This window comes from Monodelphis domestica, chromosome 2 (genome assembly GCF_027887165.1).
Source record: "Monodelphis domestica isolate mMonDom1 chromosome 2, mMonDom1.pri, whole genome shotgun sequence".
NCBI classification, from domain to species: Eukaryota; Metazoa; Chordata; class Mammalia; order Didelphimorphia; family Didelphidae; genus Monodelphis; species Monodelphis domestica.
Genome location: NC_077228.1, coordinates 481,776,241 through 481,792,231, shown reverse-complemented (window position 1 = coordinate 481,792,231; position 15,991 = coordinate 481,776,241). Strand labels below are relative to the sequence as shown.

Here is a 15,991-nt window from a genome sequence, read left to right as displayed (position 1 = left end):
TAGATGGTGTTTAGGACAGTGGTTGTATGGGTGTTGGGACAATAAATGACGATCGCTGTGGGTGTGTGATGACAGCAAAAACAGTATTTGTACCCTTGGCAAACATGTATATAACAGGAGAATTTTAATTTCCCCTTTTCAAAAACCTTATCTCCACTACCCAAGGAGCTACCCTCCCAATAGCAACAGCCTTCCAAAATGAAGAACCAATCCTGCTTCCCTAAATCCCAGGTCTCTTCCTTCCCAAGAATCAGTTTTCCTGAAGGGCCAACTACCCTAGGGAAGAAACAAAAGAAAGCAAGTTCCAACTTCCAGTGGCTTTTTGAATAGCCACAATTTTAGAAAGTGACATTTTGTAACAAGGAGAATTTTTCTCCTCCTACTCTTAACGTAACACATGCATAAAGGGCCCACTGAAGGGAGTGTGTAGGACATTGTGTGGAGGCAGCCTGGGCAGAATAAAGGCCAGCCTCCACAAACTATTCAGGTGAGAACCAAAGTTATTAATTCATCTTGATTGCCTTCTGATAGGAAGATGACAAAGTGAGCCATCAGCTATCCTGACCTAATATGCTGCAAAAATGAGCAGCCTCTCCAATAGGAACAGATATTTAAGAAGTCAGCAATGAAAACATATGGGGTTCACTACTTTAGAAACTTAATTTTATGGAAACAGTATCCTTTCTGTATAGGCTTTTAAACATTTTAACTTAAAATCCCTCCTTACCTCAATTTAAAAGGGAATTTATTTTATTTAAGAAAAAATGCTAAAAATGTTTTCACATAGCTATGAAAATCTAGCCTGATTATAACCATTTTTTTTCCTACAGAAAAAGTCCTTCATAATATTTACATCTCAGATGTTTCCTTGGGAGCAGGTGGTGGTATTTTAGGAGTATTTTAAATGAGTGTATGATACTATGTTTAGTTTATTTTTAAGGGGGACAGTGCAAGAGTGGTAAGAAAATGATGTATGAAGGCTCTTTACCCAAAGTTGTTTTTTGTTGTTTTTTTTTCAGAGCCCAAATCTATGAATTTTCCCAAGAGGAGGAAATAGTACCTCACCTGATACAAACCAACCTGAATAAAGCATTTCATAGAAACCTCAAGCCCTTTAAAGTTCCTCAAAAATGCCATTTACAGTCCAACCTTCAGGACAGTGTCCCCCAGAGGCATGAAAGATCTGATATTATTTGAGGTTTCACAGTTCACCGCCCCGCATTAACTCCTGAAGATAGATGGTGTTCATGTGATAGGCTGCCATCCAATCTGAGTGTCTCTTGGCATTCCAGCTGTAAGACTGTGAGGCTGCTGCATAGTATTCCTGCCATGCCCAGTAGCAGGATCTCCAGTAATCCTCATAACTCTGAGGATTGGTGGGGAAAACTGGAGGTTGCTCCCCAGTGTGATCGCACCAGCTCTCTTCTTGAGGCTCCCACTGTAGCTGATGTGTTGCTCGCTTGGGAACACTCTTCCTGCTCCGTTTAGAGGTCTGGTTAGCCCCTTCTTCCCTCCCCAGGGCTTTTATCGGGATGTGGGGGATGTCTTGGCTTTCCTCCACACTAGGGGTTTCACTTCTATTCAAGGGCTGATCAGGAGAAGCATGGCCTGTCATGGAGGTCAATTCACTTTCTCTCACCTGGTTATCAGATGAACCTTCCAAACATGACTTATTCCCTTTGCTCTGGGATGATGCCCTTGAGCAGCCAGAATCACTGTCACTAGCTGAATCTTCTGAGCGACCACTGCTCACCAAAGCCCGGGGACTCTCTTGGGCTTGTCTCCATTTCAATAGACCATTTTGAGGCTGCAGGACCTGCTCCCCAGGACCAGTATAGTGCCTGATAATTTCTACATGCTTCTCTAGTCCCTCCTTAATGTAATGTTCATAATCCTCCACCAATTCTGTAAAAGTCACTGTGCAGGGTTGCTGGATCTTAAAGGAAGATAGACAAGGGATTTTGGGGAGTGTGGCAAGTGAAGCTTCTCTGGCCTGGTTCTGAAAGATGCTAGCACTTTCAACAGGGGTCTGAACACAGTTCTCTACTGGTTCTTTCAATTGTGTGGCATAGCCCACCCCTCTAGAGAACTCTTTTTCTTTGGTTCCATACTCTGCATGGCTTTTTCCTGGGTGTTTCTGTTTAGTTGCCTTCTTTGATTTTACTGCCCCTATAAGACCTGAAGCTGTCTGAGATGGAGCCATATGGCTACTCTGAGCTTTCTGTGCATGAATGATCCGATCTGGTTTCTGAATGATTTTAGGGGATTGGGTGGGTGCATTAATTGAGCCAACTGTGTGCACGGCAGCTTTGACCTCAACATCCCAATCCAAACATTCTTCCATCAGGCCAGGAGGAATTGGATCTACATAACAGAAAAAGGATAGCATTAATATTCTCCTAATATTCTATCAAATGGCATAAAAGTGTGGCATGGACTTCAAAGGTCCTAAGAATATTTTTTATTATAAGCTGCTCTTGGAATGTGGCGGAAGACCCTCATTCTCACCAGCAACACTTCCCTCTGGTGGAAGAATCAATCATTTCTGAGACTGTAGAAAATTCTTTCCCAGAATTTTCCTCTTCTTCTTTCTCTTATCAAACTTAAGAAAGCAGAAGAGGAACAAGATCTGTGCTCCCCACAACTGCTCACCTACTAGGAATTGGATTTAACTCAATAAATATTAAGCACTTACAACAAGTAAGACATTATACTTGGGATAGAGAAATGGATATTTCTGTTTGCAAGTTTGCAATTAATTGGAAAGAGAAGGATGGTCAAGTGCACAAAAGAAAGAAATATTAAAACTGTGCAGGTCTCTTTGATCTAGCATGAGCACTATTAGGTCTACATAGCAGCACTATTAGCACTATAAAAAGATCTGTATGAACTTCTTGTAAGGGCAAAACTGGAAACTACAGTGGTGCCCATAAACCCAGGAATGGCTGAATAAATTATGGTATATGTATGTGACATAAAACTACGATGTTGAAAGAAATAATGAAAGGAATAGCTTCAGAGAAACCTGGAAAGAATTGCATGAACTGATATAAAATGAAAGAAGCCGAATCAGGTTAACAATTTAAACAGTGACAGCAATGTTACAAGACAAACTAGTCTAAGGGTGAGGAGAGAAAGTGCATTTGAAAATAAAATAGAATTTAATTCAGAAGAGGAAGATCAAGGCAGAGGAGAGGAAGTGCTATGAGAAAACTGATCTCGATCTTGAAAGAAGGGAAAATTTCAACAGATGGATAGAGGGAAGGAGACTACAGAAGGAGAGGATGCCATTCCAAATACAGAGAGATGGCATGAGCAAAGGCAAGGGAGACAGAAGAGAGAAAGAGTGGGTAATTGAGAGCAATCCAATTTGGCTAGAATACCGACTATGTGAAGAGAAAAATGGAAACATGAGCTGGAACCAAATTATGCTGGGCACTGAATGCCAGGATCCAGAGTTTATACTTTAACCAAGAGGCAATGGGAAGATCCTGCAAACACCACTTCTGAATCCCAACAGGATGAAAATATTGTTCTAACAGATAAGCAAGGTATTACTTAAGTTCAGATTAAAAACTAGAATACAAAAAGGTAAAAAGCTGGCTGAACATTTTACAAAGAGTATGAACAGGGAGTTGCAGCACCATTATTTAGGCAGTCTGGGACTTATTCCTCCTAGCAATGAATATGCGAGCATTAGTCAGGTGTGCCTTCTCACATTAAAAATAATAAAGCCCCTACCCCCTACATCAAGCCCTTGACTCAGCTCCATTCTTCTTGATGACCCCATCTACTATAACTCAGTCCTCCCTTAGCTTTTGACTCCTTGCTAACTAGACTCTGTAGCCTAAGTTATTTATACCTCTCCCCCATCCTCACAATCTCTCTTTTGTTGCTCAGAACCTCCTAACAAAGTACTTTCTAATTCCCAACCTTGTCTAGACAAGACTCCCCAAGCCTTTCCCAGTAATTTTGTCAGTGAAATCCCAGAGTAACAGGTGTCCACAAAGACTTCTCTATATCCTCAAAAGATCAACTATATTTTATTACATAATTAAGATTCCAACTTGGCACCTTCACTTTTTTATTATGCTATTCCCTTCAGCCATCTCTTTAAAAACTGACATTTAATCTAATGGCAGCTAGCACTAAAAAAAAGGGCTCTGCAGGCCAATTCTCTGGCAGACCTCAAAAGTAATATACAAATATGAATATGAATACAAATATGAATAGTTAACAGTATTATTTTTAAAGGATTTTGCATACACACCAATCAAACTGGACATACACAAAATGGACTTCCCAAGGAAGACCATGTTGCCATTTTACCAAAATTTAAGGCTTGACAAATTTCACTTTTAATAGTCCTCATAACTATATACTGTTAAATGATATAAAATACTCATCATCTCAAGGGGAAAAGGAAGATAAAGAATTTGGAGCTCAAAATTTTTCAAAATGATTGTTAAAAAATATTTTACATGTAATTGGGAAATATTCAATGACGTAAATTTTTAAAATTTTATTTTGTAAAAACTACATGCTATTTAGGGTTAAATCTTTTTTCAATGTATTAATTTCTCCAGATATAATAATCTTAATTATTTAATAACTATATTAAGCCCTTTATTCTAAATACTAACATTTAGTTCACTTAGTTGGTACCAAAAAAGTTCAAAGAATATTCACTTATAATTCAACATATTAAGAAGAAAATACAATCTTTCATGAGACAGATAACTTCTCTTTCCTATAAACTCCCACAATACTTTATGTCCCTTGTTGTATTTTCCCATTCTATATTAAAGTTATTTATATGAATTTTATTTTCCCTATTACATCTTAAATTCCATGAGGACAAGGATCATATTTTTATCTATATTCCCCACATCAGCTACACAATGACTTACCAAAAAAAAAACTTATTTTCTGAAATGGATGGTCAAATAACATTATTTCTACATGACTAAATTTTTTTCCTTTTTAAAAAGTATTCAACAGCAAAAGAAAGTAATAAATGTTGGAGAGGCTGTGGCAAAATTGGGCCACTAATGCATTGCTGGTGGATTTGTGAATTGATCCAACCATTCTGGAAGGCAATTTGGGAATTATGCCCAAAAAGGCTTTAAATGACTGCCTGTCCTTTGATCCAGCCATACCATCAATGGGTTTGTACCTCAAAGAGATAATAAGGAAAAATACGTGTACAAAAAAATATTTATAGCTATGCTCTTTGTGTTGGCAAAAAATTGGAAAAAGAAAGAATGTCCTTCAATTAGGGAATGGCTGAACAAATTGTGGTATCTGTTGGTGATGGAATACTATTGTGCTCAAAGGAATAATGAACTGGAGGAATTCCATGGGAACTGGAATGACCTCTAGGAATTGATGCAGAGTGAAAGGAGCAGAACCAGGAGAACATTATATACAGAGACGGATACACTGTGGCACAATCGAACATAATAGACTTCTCTACTAGTAGCAATGCAATGACCCAAGACAATTCTGAGGGACTTATGAGAAAGAACACTATCCACATTCAGAAGCAAAACTGTGGGAGTAGAAACAAAAAAGAAAAACATTTCCTTGATCACATAGCTTGATGGGTATAAGATTGGGGATGTAGACTCTAAATGATCACTCTATTGCAAATATTCATAATATGGAAATAAGTCTTGATCAATGATACATGTAAAACCCAGTTGAACTGGTCAATGGCTATGGGAGGGGGGTGGGAGGAGGGGAGGGAAAGAATATGAATCATGTAATCATGGAAAAATATTCTAAATTAATTAAATTTGTAAATAAAAAATAAATATTAAGTTTAAAATGTTTAAAATATAAAGGATAGAGAGCATAAATGATTGATTAAAACAGTAATTCCATCAAATCCTGTGTACAGATGAGATTTCGTACAAACATGAGATATTATTGAGAATGATCACCTTTAGCAGAAGATAAAATGTTATCAGATCTAACAGCTTCTACTTATACAAAAACTTATTATAAAATTGCAAAGACCAACCCACCTAAAAAAGAAAGCAGAGTTTAATATGGTAATCAAATACTTCCTGTGCTAGCAGATTGTCAACAAATGTCTAACCATAAACTGTACCTGGCAAACAGAGGAGGTTAAGATTACATCTCTGGGCAATTGTCATCATCATATTCTCTTCTTCTCCCCGGCAACAATAGGTTATGGCTAGTCCCAAAGTACCTATAAACAAAGAGGTGTAAAGTTATACTTGCTGCTGGTTCAACTGATACCTGTAATTTCAACTCACTCATCAGGACCCTTTCCTCAAATAAATAAACCATATTTTGTTTTGCTTTGTCTTTTACCAAAACGTCCAGCTCTGCCAATCCGATGCATGTATGTTTCCCAGTCCAATGGCACATCCAAATTTACAACCAGATTCACCTTCTCAGCATCAATCCCACGTGAAGTCTCAAAATGAATAAGATAGCAGTTGTTTAGTTAATAACGTTCCCTCACATTGTTTCAAAATGTACATTATAATTTCCCACCAAAAAACCTGAAAAATAGGCAATACAGGGGCAACTAGGTAGCACAGTAAAGTGCTAGGCCTAGAATCAGGAGGATGTGGATTCAAATATGACCTCAGATACTTTCTAGCTATGTGGTCCTAGGTAAGTCCCTTACATCCAATTGCCTAGCCCTTGCTGCTCTTCTGTCTTAAAACTGATATTGAGAAAGGCTTAAAAAAAAAAGGTAATTTGACAAATGCTGCGCTAATATATAACCTATTATTTATGTGAGCTACAAGATTGCTTCACAGCTTTAAAAAGGGACAAATATCAAAGCCATTTTAAGAAATCATTCCACAGGGCTGGAAGGAGGCTAAGCTGTCTTCTGGTATCCTCTCAATACACAAATAAAATATACTAAATCTGTACATTTGAGAACTAGAACATATGTCAAGATGTATTAGTCATCCAAAGTGAACAGGAAACTTACCAAATCTGTTGAAATGAGGACTCTGCAATGAAACTGCTTCAGTTTGGCCATAGCATCAAGCCGTTGGTTTTGATTCATGCTACCTGAAAACATCCAGAAACATCCAATGTTCTATAAGCTCTCCAGAGGCATACATGCCACTATATTTTGCTATCATTCAAATACATAAAAAGCAGCACCCTCGAGTCCCACTCTCAGTATTTTAAATCACCTATTTCAATAGCTATGATTTCATTAATACAACTCAATCCTACAACTTTTGCAAATTCTGACTCCTTCGAACTTTGGATTATTTGATGAACTGATACAACTGAAATAATTTATTAACTGTTGACGAGCTAAGTCACCAGACCGATACTGGGCCTCTCATTTGGTAGGACCTACCAAAGCATGTGTTCTTAACACATATGGTTTTCAAAAACCCAGGTCACTTCCACAATACTTCAGTTTTCTTCAAATTTCTCCCTCCACATAATAAAAACTGGTACCATTTATAGAATCTTTTTTTAAAAACCCTTATCTTCTATCTTAGAATCAATACTGTGTATTGGTTCTAAGGTGGCAAAAGAGCAGTAAGGGCTAGGCAATGGAAGCTAAGTGACTTACCCAGGATCACACAGCTAGGAAATGTCTGAGGCCAGACTTGAACCTAGGATTTCCCATCTCTAGGCCTGGCTCTCAATCCAATGAGCCACCTAGCTGTCCCCCATTTATAGAAGCTTTAAGGTTTACAAAGAACTTTACAAGTATGATGTCATCATCACTTTTCATATGAAGATGAGGCTGAGAAAGATTAAATAAGGTACACTAGGCCACAAAACAACTAGGTAAGTATCTGAAACTAAATTTTAGCTAAGATCTTCCATATTCCAGCTCTATCCACAGCTCTATCTACTATCTAGCTGCCACCTGATGTAAAAATCAGATCGAGAATGGGCTTTGTACAATATGCCTCTAGATTAATTAAGGAATACTTTAAAATCAACACACATGCATACATATTTAGAATAACTATGATACCGATAACTACTGACATTTTTCAACAACAACATACATATTATATAATAAATGATCCAATAACAATGATGAAATACATTGCAGAGAACATGAGAAATGGTTGGATTAGAGTTCCATCTCCACCCTTTACTAGCTATGTGCAGTCAGATACTATATATAAAGTACTTGATGGCCACACAAGGCACCATATCCATTATTATGAGCTCCTAATCTTGATTACAATGAAGGCTTAACACAGCATTCTGCTTTGTATACTTTGGAGGGTTTTCTGATCCAAATTTAAAATGGGTTTTTTTTTCCTATCAGAAAACACTATGCTCCAAACAGCTAACAAATAAAAACTAGAGTAGAATCACAGGAGCAACTACTAGCACAGAAGATAGAGCCAGGCCCAGGTATGAGAGGACCTGGGTTCAAATGTAGCCTCAGAAACTTCCTAGCTGTGTGACACTGAGCAAGTCAGTTAACCCCCACTGCCCAGCCTTTTACCTTTCTTTTGCATTAGCACCAATACTTAACATTGATTCTAAAACAGAAGGTAAGGGTTTTTTTAAAAACTATAGTTGAATAATAAATTTTTTAAATCTCATCTTAGTACATTAGTCAACACACTTGCCATCTGAAAAAATAACCCAAATAGTTCATAACTGCTAGTCCAGAAAAGATCATTTAACTATGTGGAAGAAAACAGCAAATTCTTTTGTCTCGAATATATCAATAAAATTGTGAACTCAATTCCGATTACAAAATGTCATCACTGTTAAGGAACTTAACTAGCAAAGCAATTTTTTCACTTGTAAAATTAAAACTCTCTCAGAGGATATCACAAACATACTCTAGAATTCCACAAAGACAATTTTCTAACTGGAAGACTACTTTGGGCTATGTTGAAATTACAGGAAAATTGAAAAAATCCTTTTTCTCAACCTGTCAAAGTAAAATTTCAGTAGGAATTTTATTTAGAAGTTACTCATATGACTTCCTCAAAGTCCCAAGACTACATCTGACATACCATTTCTTCCTTCTTGTTTCAAGAACTTCATTCTAAGATACTATTATAAAAGTTAAAAGAAGGATCACTTACCTGAAATGCACTCAGCAGGAAAGCCCTTAGATGACAAGATATCAGCCAAATGCTGAGCTCTGTGGAAAAACAAAAATATGGAAAGCTCAAACTGTGTGATTATAGAATTCACCCCCAAAATTTGTAGATTCCCATGCATCTCAATCTTAAATTACATTACCTACTATGGAGGTTAGAGAAGACCAAAGCTTGATTAAATGGAATTCTACTGAATAATTCTTGCAAGTGTTGGGTCTTTTCCTCAAAAATCTTATGAGGCAAGGGATGTGAATTCACCACTTTGTAATATTGCTTCAGCCCTATGCAAAAAATTAGAAATCATTGGTACAGAAAAAGGAATAATACCATATGTCAACAATTATTACAAGGACTATAACAGATGTGTACTAACAGTTGCCAATGGGAGAAAAAAACGATCAGAATATCATGAACTTAATAACATGCCAATGGACATTATCTAAAACCTAGACATACCAATAAGACTTGGGTCACTGGAATTCAGCCTTACAAATGTGGGGTCTCTCATGTACCTCGTCAAAGCACTGGCCAAGAATTCAGGGTAGGTAGCTGATACTGCCAGCATCTGTTTGTTGGCAGGCAGAGAAGAATAAATCCAACTGGAGAATAACAAAAGAAGAATAAACACTGGAGATATTTAACATAAGCATCCCTTAGAAAAGAAAGTGAGAGATATTTATGCATTGTGTTTTAATGGTGAATCCAGTTATTTTCCTTACTTTATTTGTTCCTGGAAGCTCCCTTCTTCCAGAAGTTTATCTGCCTCATCAAGAATAAAGAGACGGATACTGGCAGTGTTCAAGTAGTCAAGTTCTATTAACTGTTTAATTCTGCCTATGTTTCAAAAAAAATAAAAACTGTATAATAGTGAAAGACCAACTATGTGCATAGCAAACATTTAAGCACTACCCATATACGTAAATAAAAATATATACCATACATATCACTTTTTAAAAATCGAAACGATAGTGACAGAAAGACCACCAAACACTATTTAATTATGTTCCCCTAATTTCTTTTCCTAGCTTCAATTAAAAACTGGTACATAGTTAATGAATAAGCCAAAACAGAAATGAGGGCAAGAATGCTAATTAATTCAACTAAAAAAACCTTTTACTTAGAAGTGCCTACTCAACATCTAATAAGCAACTACTCTGCAATACACTTCTCACTCTGTGAAAAAGGCATATAGCTATTGAGAATGGATTTCAAAGTTAAAGACAAGTTTAGGGAATCTAGATGGCACAGGGAATAAAGCACCAGGTCAGGACTCAGGAGGAAGTGGGTTCAAATCTAGCCTCAGATACTTCCTAGCTGTGTTACCTTAAGCAAGTCACTTAACCCCATTTGCCTAGCTCTTGCCCTTCCATCTGGGAATTGTAACTAGAACAGAAGATAAAGGTTAAAAAATTTTTTCTTAACACATGGTAGTCTTGCCTTTGACATATACTGGCTGTGTGACCCTGGGCAAGTCCCAGTGCCCCAGATAGCTCTTCAGTCTCTAAGTTGCCAGATGCATTGGTAGAGGGAACTCTACCTACCTGAATTCTCTATTATCAAGGAAATCACATGTACAGACCAAAAACAAACCAACAACAACAAAAAAAAGTACAAAGCATTGGTAGGGTATGGGACTAAGGAAAAAAAAAACTCTGCCATCAAGAAGTTTCAACTAAGCCTTGAATGCTTCTCTAAAACCAGACATCTTCCCTCCTGAGTCATTACCTTTTCAACAACTTTTTATAGTTTTTACATATTTTTTACAGACTATCAACTCATGGCTGGCCTTCAGATTAAGACCATCAGTATTATATACAGTAAAAATCAGTATTTGGGGGTCAGGTAGGCAGCACAATGGAAAAATTACCGGGAGAACCTGAGTTCAAATCTGGCCTCAAAACACTTCCTTTATGTGTGACCCTGGGCAAGTCACTTAACCCTGTTTGCCTAGCCCTTGCAGTTCTTCTATCTTAGAACTGATAATAGGACAAAAAATAAGAATTTTTTTTTTTAAATCAGTGTTCACAAACCATAAGACCTGCCAGACCACAGCTAATCTTTCACACTGTCCTCAGACACAAATAAATTCAACTTGTCCCAAATAACATTTATACCTTATTCTGAAGGATCTCATGTCAGGAGAATTCTTTAATTTCATGGATTCACAGATTTAGATTAGAGACCCCAGGTCAACTGGTTCAACTCTCTTCTTTTAGAGATAAAGAAATTGAGGCCAGGACACTCAAGACAAGACAAGGGGTAAGTAGGAAAGCCAGAATTCAAATACAGATTCTCTAACTCCACTACCACTTTTCCCATTTCTCATTTGCTTGATGCCTCCCTCTCTGATGTTCCTGACACTAGTTAATAGAGCAACTGTTACCAATTTCAGAATATAACACATTCTTTTTTTTTTAAACCCATACCTTCCGTCTTGGTGTATTGGCTCCAAGGCAGAAGAGTGGTATGGGATAGGCAATGGGGGTCAAGTGACTTGCCCAGGGTCACACAGCTGGGAAGTGTCTGAGGCCAGATTTGAACTAGGCCTGGTTCTCAATCCACTGAGCCAACCAGCTGCCCCCTGTACCACATTCTTACCAAGAAAAGAAGTTCATTTGGTCCCTAAAAGCAACAGTAAACAATGGGACAGACAATCTTACCAGGAGAGCCAACAGCAATGTGGCATTTTTTAAGTCTGGTCTTGTCTTGAGATAAAGGTGTCCCTCCAATGAAGACATGGCATTCTAGACCTTCCATCTTGATTCCAATGGCTGTGATAACAGAATGGATCTGAACAGCAATCTCTCTTGTAGGAGCCAAGATCAGGATCTTGGGGTTTGGGGAACAGAGAAAGGAAATCTATTATTTTTTCAAATTAATTTTTTTAAGGGAGGGGGGTATATCTAGTCCCATAAATATTTCCAATGGATCACATAGAAAAAAGCTATGGCTAATAATCCTTTCAACAATCTATCAGAACTACAACTGTAGTCTGGGCACTATCACAGCACTATTTCCCTGGAAGATGCTAAATGGCAAGTGTCAAGACACTTTAGGAAGAATATTCAATTTATCAAGTCAAAAGAGAGGCAAGGGAGTGGAGTAAATCAACTCAACACTTAAGTGTCTAAGAAAAGCAGAGCACTAGGCATGGGGGAATGTTTATATAATCCCCAAAATCTGCTCTCAAGAGGAAACTGATGATACCTCTGTAAGGTTCCTATTCTCAGAATTGAAAACTCCAAGCTTCAAATTTTTAATGCTTCATTTTCCCCCACTCACCATCATTAATATTAGCACCACTTAAAAGCAAAGAGGTCTATTCCCTTTTACAATTACAACTAACAAGTCCATGGCCCTGAGGAAGAAAGTTATTTTATGTTTTCTGCAAAACCTACTGGTTTGGGTTCTTCTAACTGAAACTCACCTGGGTGGCTAGGTTTTCAAGAATTAGCGAATCTAATGCCACAGTGGAGAACACACAAGTTTTCCCAGTGCCAGATTTAGCCTGAACAATTAAATCTGAAGGGAAGCAAACAACTGCTATTAGAGTTACTATTTAAAAAAACAAACAAACAGGGGTAGAGAACACTGCTGTCTCCGTGAATGCTACCGATTTGCCCTATGGACTGCAAGCTCCCTGAAGGCAAGGGCTGGTTCTGCGTTTCTCGGTTCTATCATCGACAGATTACCGATGTTTATTTACTGCCCTGGGTAATCACAGTTTTCAGCTGACTCCCTCCAGCCCACAACCCTTGGAAAATAAGGGGAAGGTGGTCCCCAGCCCTCAATGGGGATGGTGAAGCGCCGACTTCAGGCCTTTCCCGTGAAGGCCCCAACCCCCTTCTGTTTGGTTCAATGGATGTAAGAAGGAACGAAGGTGAGGACCCCAGGCCTCACCCAGGCCGCAGCGCCCCAGAGGGATGGCTTTGAGCTGCACCGGCGAGGGCCGCTCGAAGCCGGCAGCCCGGAGCCCCTCCAGCACCGGCCGCGACAGCAACAGAGACCCGAAGTCCGCTGGCTCGGCCAGCAACACGTCCCCAGTGCGCGCCCGCGGGCCTCCCACGTCGTGGGCCGTGCGCAGGCTCCGGCCTTGCCCGAGGTCCCCCAAATCCGCCGAGGTGTCGGGGCCGGGGGCTAAACCAGCCGCCATGGCGCCACCACGAGTATTAACCACAGCCGCCGCCGCCGCCGCCGCTACTGCCGCTGCAGCCATGCCGCCTACAGCTACCACCGGATCTCGCGAGAAGAATGGGGCGGGGCGAGGAGGCCCCGCGAGGAAAGAAAAACAACTTTATTGACAAGCTGTCCAAAGCGGATACGGACAGTCCCAGCCTGCCTGATAGCAGACAACGGAGGGGAGGGAGAGAGGAGAAAAGAAAGAGCCAATAGAGAGACTGGCGGGTAGAGAGACTAGCCAGTAGAAAGAGAGGCTGGGTCAAAAGAAACGTGAACCCAAGGGTGGGGATAAGTCCTAGGGAACGGGGAATAGAGAAAGGGGCTGGAAGGTGGAGAGGAGGTGGTCTCGGGCGTGGTGCCACCGCCTGCCAGCAGAGGGCGCCACCGTCTCACACTTCCGTCGCGGCACTCTGGGCTTCTAGGCGACCCTCCTCTCCCTATTTCTCTCTCCCTCCCCCTCCCCTGGTGACCAGGGGACCGGAGGAGTCATGCGGCCCAGCCCCCGGCCTCAGGGGGTAAGGCAACCCGGCCCCTCCGGAGGCTGTCCGGGACTTTCCCGTGCTTGGAGATCTCCGGAGACTCAGAGACTGAAGCCAACGAAGCCACTTTTCAGACCCTAAACCTTTCTCTGCGCTCAGCCCGCCTTGCCCCCTACATCCGGCTATTGTTGTAGTGACTTCACGGCCGAAAGCATTGTGACATCAAGGTGTCATCACTGTGACAGCGGCAGGATACGCACCTGGCGATCTTTGCTCGATTGCCTTGTGTTTTGTTTTGTTTTACTAATTGAAAGATCCCGTTTGTACCGATCTCCGAATAGATATTTATTGAGAGCCAACTAAGTACCAGGTGAGGAGGAAACCAAGGGAGGCAAAAGAATGCCTGCCCTTAAGGAGCTTACAGTCTAGTGAGATAAGATCTGTAGAGAGCTTAGCACTGTACATTGTGGGAAATGCTTGTTCCCTTCCCAACCCCACAGATGGGAAAGCTAGACAAAAATAACATTCTGACAATGTGCAGCGTTCTGAACCTTTGGTTGCCCACCTCAGCCATATTTCTTACAACTCCCTGGAATACAAAAAGATGTGGAACCCTAGAGGCCAGCTGATCCACCAACCGCACAACACCCGCAGAAAATGGAAGGGACTTGCTGACCATCACACGGGTAGTAAACGGTTCAGCTGGGGAGCAGTCCTCTGACAAACACACCCTTCCAATGAGGCTAGTTTGCCTTCATACAGTGATTCTGTAGGCCTAAGGATATGTGCATGCACTTCCTCTCAACAATATGGTTTTCAACTCATCTATGAATTCTCGTCTTTGTGCTCCAAAGGGCTACAGATGCTTGCTGTGTCCTGGTAGTGTACCAAAAATACAAGCAAAAGTTAAGACAGTACCTACCTTCAAGGGGTTTACTTTCTAATGAAAGAAGACAATAGTAGGGATGTATTAAAAAGCTTTTTATGTGCCAGACACTGTGTTAAGCAAATAAAGGCAAAAGACAGTCCCTATACTCAAGAAGCTCAAAGTCGAATGGAAGAGACAACAAGCAAACAGCTATATAGAAGCAAGAAATAAGATAAACTAAGAGATAATCAAGGGGGGAGGGTGGCACTAGCATTACAGGGGAATTGGGAAAAGCTACTTGTAGAAAGTGGGACTTTAGCTGAGGTCCATTAAGATGAGGAAGAAAATTCCAGGAATAGGGAACAGCCAGTGAAAATGCCTGGAGACCGGAGATAGAGTACCTTTTGTGAACAATAATGTCATTGGATCTATAGATTATATAGGAGGTAGTAAAGTGTAAGAAGATTGGAAAAGTAGGAAGGAGCCAAGTTGTAAAGGACTTTAAAAGCCAAACAGAGGGTTTTATATTTTATCCTGGAGATAAGAAGTAGCCACTGAAATTTACTGAATAAAGATAGGGATGACATAGTCAGGCCTGCTTTTTGAGAAGATAAATTTGATAGCTGAATGGAGGATGGACTGTAAGAAAGAAAGCCTAGAGGCACAGACAATTTCAAGAGTCCAGATGTGAAGTGATGAAGGCCCACCCTGGAGTGGTGGCAGTGTTAAAGGAGAGAAGGTGACAGATGAGAGAGGTTATAAAGGTAAAAGCAATAGAACTTAGCAACTAATGGTATGTGTGGGGTGGGGTGACCAATAACAGAGAGTGAAAAGATGAGGATGCTACCTAAATATTAAGGTGGGCATTCCAGGGAAAACAATAATACCTTCTACAATAATAGGGAAGTTAGCAAGAGGAAAGGGTTATGAGGAAAAGATAATGAGTTCAGTTTCATACATGTTGTATTTTGGGATAATTACAGACCACCCAATTTGAGATTCCTTTAAGTAGTTGGAGATAGAAGTCTGGAGTTCACAAGAGACTAAAGGAGTAAATTTTAGCATTATCAGCATAGAGATAATTTAATCCATGAGAGTGGATGAAATTACCAAGTGAAATAATATAAAAGAAGACAAAAAAGACAGCAATCCCTATGAGACACCCAGAGTTAGTTCCTGGATGAAGATCTAGCAAAGGAGAATGAGGCAGAGAAGTAGGAGGGGAACCAGGAGACAGCAGTGTCATGAAAACCTACAGAAAAGAGAATATCAACAATAAAAAGGTGATCAAAAGTGACAACAGAGTTAGAGGTCTAGAAGAATGAGAACTGAGAGACCATTAGGTTCTGCCAGAAGGAGATCATTAG

The 15,991-nt window shown here is 39.9% G+C and overlaps 1 protein-coding gene across 1 annotated transcript; it reads right to left on the bottom strand.

Annotated features, from left to right (window-relative positions):
* Window positions 1-911: 911 nt before the first annotated feature.
* DDX20 (DEAD-box helicase 20) lies at window positions 912-13,920 on the bottom strand. Its single transcript, XM_007485145.3, has 11 exons — window positions 12,999-13,920; window positions 12,526-12,620; window positions 11,759-11,927; window positions 9,818-9,932; window positions 9,555-9,697; window positions 9,241-9,379; window positions 9,081-9,139; window positions 6,980-7,062; window positions 6,343-6,448; window positions 6,116-6,217; window positions 912-2,364 (listed from the first exon to the last, which is right to left on the bottom strand). Exons 1-11 carry the CDS (start codon window positions 13,312-13,314, stop codon window positions 1,202-1,204), a joined length of 2,490 nt encoding a protein of 829 aa, XP_007485207.1. The 5' UTR covers window positions 13,315-13,920; the 3' UTR covers window positions 912-1,201.
* Window positions 13,921-15,991: the final 2,071 nt, after the last annotated feature.

Coding starts and splice junctions, on each gene's coding strand:
- DDX20 (XM_007485145.3), bottom strand. CDS start 13,314: ATGGCTGCAGCGGCAGTAGCGGCGGCGGCGGCGGCGGCTGTGGTTAAT. Junction 9,933..11,758: donor CATTGCTGTTGGCTCTCCTG/GTAAGATTGTCT, acceptor TTTGAAACATAG/GCAGAATTAAACAGTTAATA. Junction 9,140..9,240: donor TTCTCTAACCTCCATAGTAG/GTAATGTAATTT, acceptor GTTTTTCCACAG/AGCTCAGCATTTGGCTGATA.